The 4,459-nt window shown below is 44.5% G+C and overlaps 2 protein-coding genes across 2 annotated transcripts in view; one reads left to right on the top strand and one right to left on the bottom strand.

Moving 5' to 3' along the window:
• Positions 1-4,459, bottom strand: part of T265_01558 (hypothetical protein) — a gene marked incomplete at both ends in the record, with an annotated part of 40,830 nt that overhangs the window by 30,905 nt on the left and 5,466 nt on the right. The window contains 4 exons of the mRNA XM_009165617.1: positions 1,164-1,238; positions 3,064-3,245; positions 3,286-3,477; positions 3,522-3,627. Coding sequence (XP_009163881.1) covers positions 1,164-1,238; positions 3,064-3,245; positions 3,286-3,477; positions 3,522-3,627 — 555 coding nt within the window. The remainder of the gene's footprint in view (positions 1-1,163; positions 1,239-3,063; positions 3,246-3,285; positions 3,478-3,521; positions 3,628-4,459) is intronic.
• T265_01559 (hypothetical protein) overlaps positions 3,505-4,459 on the top strand; it is a gene marked incomplete at both ends in the record, with an annotated part of 3,614 nt that continues 2,659 nt past the window's right edge. The window contains one exon of the mRNA XM_009165618.1: positions 3,505-3,570. Coding sequence (XP_009163882.1) covers positions 3,505-3,570 — 66 coding nt within the window. The remainder of the gene's footprint in view (positions 3,571-4,459) is intronic.

Raw genomic sequence — 4,459 nt, 5'->3', positions numbered from 1 at the left:
GTGGACAATGATATCCGGCCAAAGCTATTTGTTCGAAGTCCTCCATGTAAATATTGGCTAAAACTGGGGATATTGGAGATCCCATTGCAAGGCTTTGTTCTTGTGAGTAAACAGTTATGTCAAAAACAAACTTATCACTTATCAAACACACTCTTATACCCTCAACTATTTCATCCACCGAGAGCTGTGTCCGTTCCCCGAGTGTCGTGTCTGCCAGTAACAACCTCTTAGTTACCTCCAGAGCATCTACCCTAGGGATGTTTGTGTACATTGATATTACGTTAAAACTCACGACGACTTCGTCCATCTCCAAAGGAAGCCCTGCGACCTTGTTGGCAAAGTCATACGAATTCCTAATCTGTAGCCTAATCTGTAGCTGAAAATGCAATACTCTTTCCGCCGAAATGATCTAATTCGGTCTCAATTTACTTTTTCGGAACAATGTGCGGAAGCAGCAATTACATTTATCTGGGTGGCTCGTAATTTATTCACATGCCTGTTTCTGTAGTCATTTCTCGATGTTTCACCGTCATTACATGGTCGTGAGCGCTTTCGCAACTGCGATTTGGAATGTCAGCACCAAACCGTATGATTTCGGACAATTCGGAGCGATAAAACCTCCGGAAAAGAGCCCATCAGGAAACGGGTCTCTGAACTAGCAAATTCGAAGCAAGCTTGAGGGGGTAGACAGTAAGATTGGTTGCTATGCTGTTCATATTGGCATTAATATTACCCTTAAAAGCTAACTATCCAGGGTTTATGATATGTCGAGATGCAGCTAGTTACGTTAGACTGGACAGGGAAAGCGGAGAGAGAATGCGCTGGGTCACGCGCATTCACAGGGTCAGCCATCCCATCCCCCGGTTCTGGGGGAATCCGTGCTTGATGCGAACGTCTGTGCCGTGAAGAACATCAAATAAAGAGGTTTAGCCTCATAGGTACAGCAAACACGCAAACCAAAGAAGATATCAGTGATGGGATGCTGCCATGCTGATCAGGCCTACACGCAAGCAAGCTAACAGCCCGTGGGGAGTAGGTTACGCTTTAGTCCCCTAGCTCCATCAGATTCATGGTAGATAAGACCATAGCCAATTTTAACCGGTTGGCAAGACAAGCAGCGCCAATGTGTGCTGGATGAAACGCTGCAAACAAAAAAAACTCACTCAATTGTAAGCTGCAAATCCGATAAGATTTCGGTCCGAAGTGGCACGAAGACAGCCTCGAAAAATGCAGCCAACCTGTGAATTGAAAGGCCCAAAAAAGCAGTTAAACCAAAAATGAAAATATTCCGGAAAAGTTGTCAGACATCATTTTTTTGTATGTAGACCCGCTTCATACGGAGTTCGTACTGATCCGCATTTCCACAAAACTCTCGAAGTACAGGTATCGACTGGGTGATGGGTGCCTGTGTGATATTCGTCTCTGGTATATAAGGAACACTCAGAATTTTCTATTTCTTGTTTTCCAACCGTGGTATGCCTCATTCGTCAAATTCCGAGTCACTTAATGCCGAACTAATTCCTCAACTAAGCTCGTACGGTCACCGACCACGATAACATCACGTACATGCAACAAATATGCAACTGACCATTCTAACTTCGCCAGGCGAAGCCCAACAGTGCTGAAAAATCAAAAAATGGGTCATAGCAACTGAAAAACTCAAGGAGTGGGTTGGCAAAAGCTATCAAGGGTCGAATCATGTACAGCGTTTCGGAACTTTGCTAGAAACCACGCTCAAGAACCGCCCATACGTCTGCTTGTTACTTCTGCCAAAAAAATTATGACCGCATAACTATCCGATTTGATGCGACTCCGTTCTTCTATTGGCATTTTCTTGCTAACCGATAAGCAACCTGCTTTCCCCAAGGATGTTTAGCGAAGACTTTGATTATCTCGTCCGGTGCATTCCTAGCGCGTACTTGAGGACACCAAAAAGAACTATGAAATTCTTAACCAGCCGCCCTATGGTCGTTTATGAGAACCAGTGTTCTGGTCCATACCGCACAATTCCTTGTGCAACGAAAGAGTGGTGAGTAGCGAGCGTCACCCGATGCCATAAATCCAAAGTTATGGTTTGATCTCACCTTGATGCATTGAAAATAATCTATGGACACGTACCAGGTTAATTAGCTGTAGTGACCATCGTGTATAAAAACATGAGGTTTTGCTTGTATCACTGTATCAAGAAGTCATATGAACTCAGGAACATGGACAAGTCTTTATCTGATTACCGTCACGAGCATAAAAATGCAGGGTAAGTGAGGGTGAAATCAAACAGAACACGAAACTGAAGGTAGCCAAACGCAATCATTGGCATCATTTTAACCCTATATCACACACACACACACACACATAGGTGTGTTCGTCCCTACTGACCCGCATACGCAAAACAAGCGACATCTTGGTTGATGTGGAGGCAAGAGGGTTAGAGCGCAGATTTACTGACCGGTTCGAACCCGACCACTGCACCTCGACTTCCCTGTCTAGGCTTGAGCAACCTGGCCAGCCAGGTTGCCAGCCCTCGTGCTTCCTTCTAGTAGCGTGGCAGCTACAGCTGAACGAATGGTCTTGGTTTATGTTACCCAAGGTTCACCTGAAACAGAAACCCATCGAGAATATATAAATAATGTAAATAATCGTTCAGCTGTAGCGCCCCTTCTGAGCCTAGCTGCCATGCCACCCGAAGGGAGCACGAGGGCTGGGATACTGCCAGGTGGCCTAAGTCTAGACAGGGGAAGTCAAGAGGCAGAGGTCGGGTTCGAACCACGGACCCTTCGGTCAGTAAACTCGCGCTCTAACCACTTGAGCCATCTCGCCCATCGAGAATACAAAAGAAAAGAGAAGCTGACAGTTTTTCGGTGGCTTGATAAAATAGTTTAAGTGATGTGATCTTTCAAAAGGCATGACTTTGATAAAAGCTCCAAGTAATTGCAACTTAAGTAGAAAACACAGTACAGCGAAATAACGAACCTAATAAATTGATGGGCTAAACAGGTTAAAGCTTTCAATGGTTGAGTCAGGCCAAATCAACAACGAAAGGCTTCTAGCCATGAAATCACTTACATCTCTGGTAAATGCGCCTCCAAGTTTATGTCTTTGACTTCCGTGGTAATTTCTAACCGAGACAGGATTGAGAGGAATGTGTACAGTGACCAGGATATGTCGGAGATGTAGGCTATTATATCCGTAAACCACCCGATCTGGTGAGAACACTTTGCCAGTTCACGCTCAACACGATCGAAGACCTGCATAAGGTTAACATGCTTTCAATAGATGACAACCCACCGTGGGTAGTGTCTGCATCATGCTCCTAACATCTTCCCAATACTTCTCCTGATATGAAAATACGTTCGAAAAGATGGCCACCAGTTTCGGCCGCGCAAAATCGTAATAGATCGAACAAAGATCCATCATGAGAGTAACATCGAACACATAGTTTTCATAGAGTAATTCTCCGAATGTTTGTGTTGACATGCCCTTAAATCGTCACAGTAAAAGTCTAAGATGCGAACCCAGAGTACCTCGTTTGCCTCCGGGGAGCTAGCCCTCGAAAACACAGCAAGGAGAACGGTGAGTAGGCGTTCGATGGATGAAGCAGCTTCGTCAGGCACGCAATCCAGTTCATACCTGAATGGAAGGAATAAATCGTGGAACGAATGGTACCTTGGAGCGCGACTGAGCACAGAATTGATACTGCACCGTAGAGAAGGATTATAAAGCAGCTTAAAAGATGGATTTCGGTAAACTATCTGCCATACTTCGTTCCAAAAGTCCGAGAAACTCAAACCCAATAAATGTGTTAGATCTTTGCACAAAACTTCAGTTCGTTCTCTGAACTGTTTTGCTTCATCGGCGGACAGAGATGAGTGTACAGGGAAATATTCGACGAATCGCATTCGCCCAACTCTTTAAACCCTTCTGGTAGCTGAAAACCTATTGAATGCACACTTACCAGGACTGACAGAAGAATGTGAATAGCGACAGCTGATCGTTTCCAAGTCTGTATGTGGTATTTGTCAGTTTTCAGAGGACAAATGAGGATAGTTTTGCAGTCCGTTCTACAGGATGAGCAGCGTACGCCAGGCAATTAATATTTTGAAAACCAGTGGGATAAACGAGAGCAAAGCGAGCGAAAACACTGTACAACAAAAAAACGTGACAAAAACCAATACAATCAGTGTGTTTACCTTCTAGCAAGCCCCTAGTTATGTCAGACGGTTATCAAGTCAGAATTTAAATGCTGAGAGTCGGTACGGTACTGTCATTGGTGGCCTGAGAGCTTTTGTGGTTGACAATGTCCCCACGAGTGGTTAGAGGTTTCTGGAAACGACGGATCTACACCTTAAATTAATTAGCCCTGCAGTGAATTTCAATTTCTAAGGAGACGCAATGAGCGTCTTGAGGACAGATTTCGAAAGCAACGATTCGCTCTCTATCCAATCGGCTATATTATATATAT

The sequence above is a fragment of the Opisthorchis viverrini genome (assembly GCF_000715545.1).
Source record: "Opisthorchis viverrini unplaced genomic scaffold opera_v5_17, whole genome shotgun sequence".
In the NCBI taxonomy this organism is placed as follows: domain Eukaryota; kingdom Metazoa; phylum Platyhelminthes; class Trematoda; order Opisthorchiida; family Opisthorchiidae; genus Opisthorchis; species Opisthorchis viverrini.
Note: the sequence above shows the minus strand (reverse complement) of the source record. Positions and strands in the feature narration are given on the sequence as shown.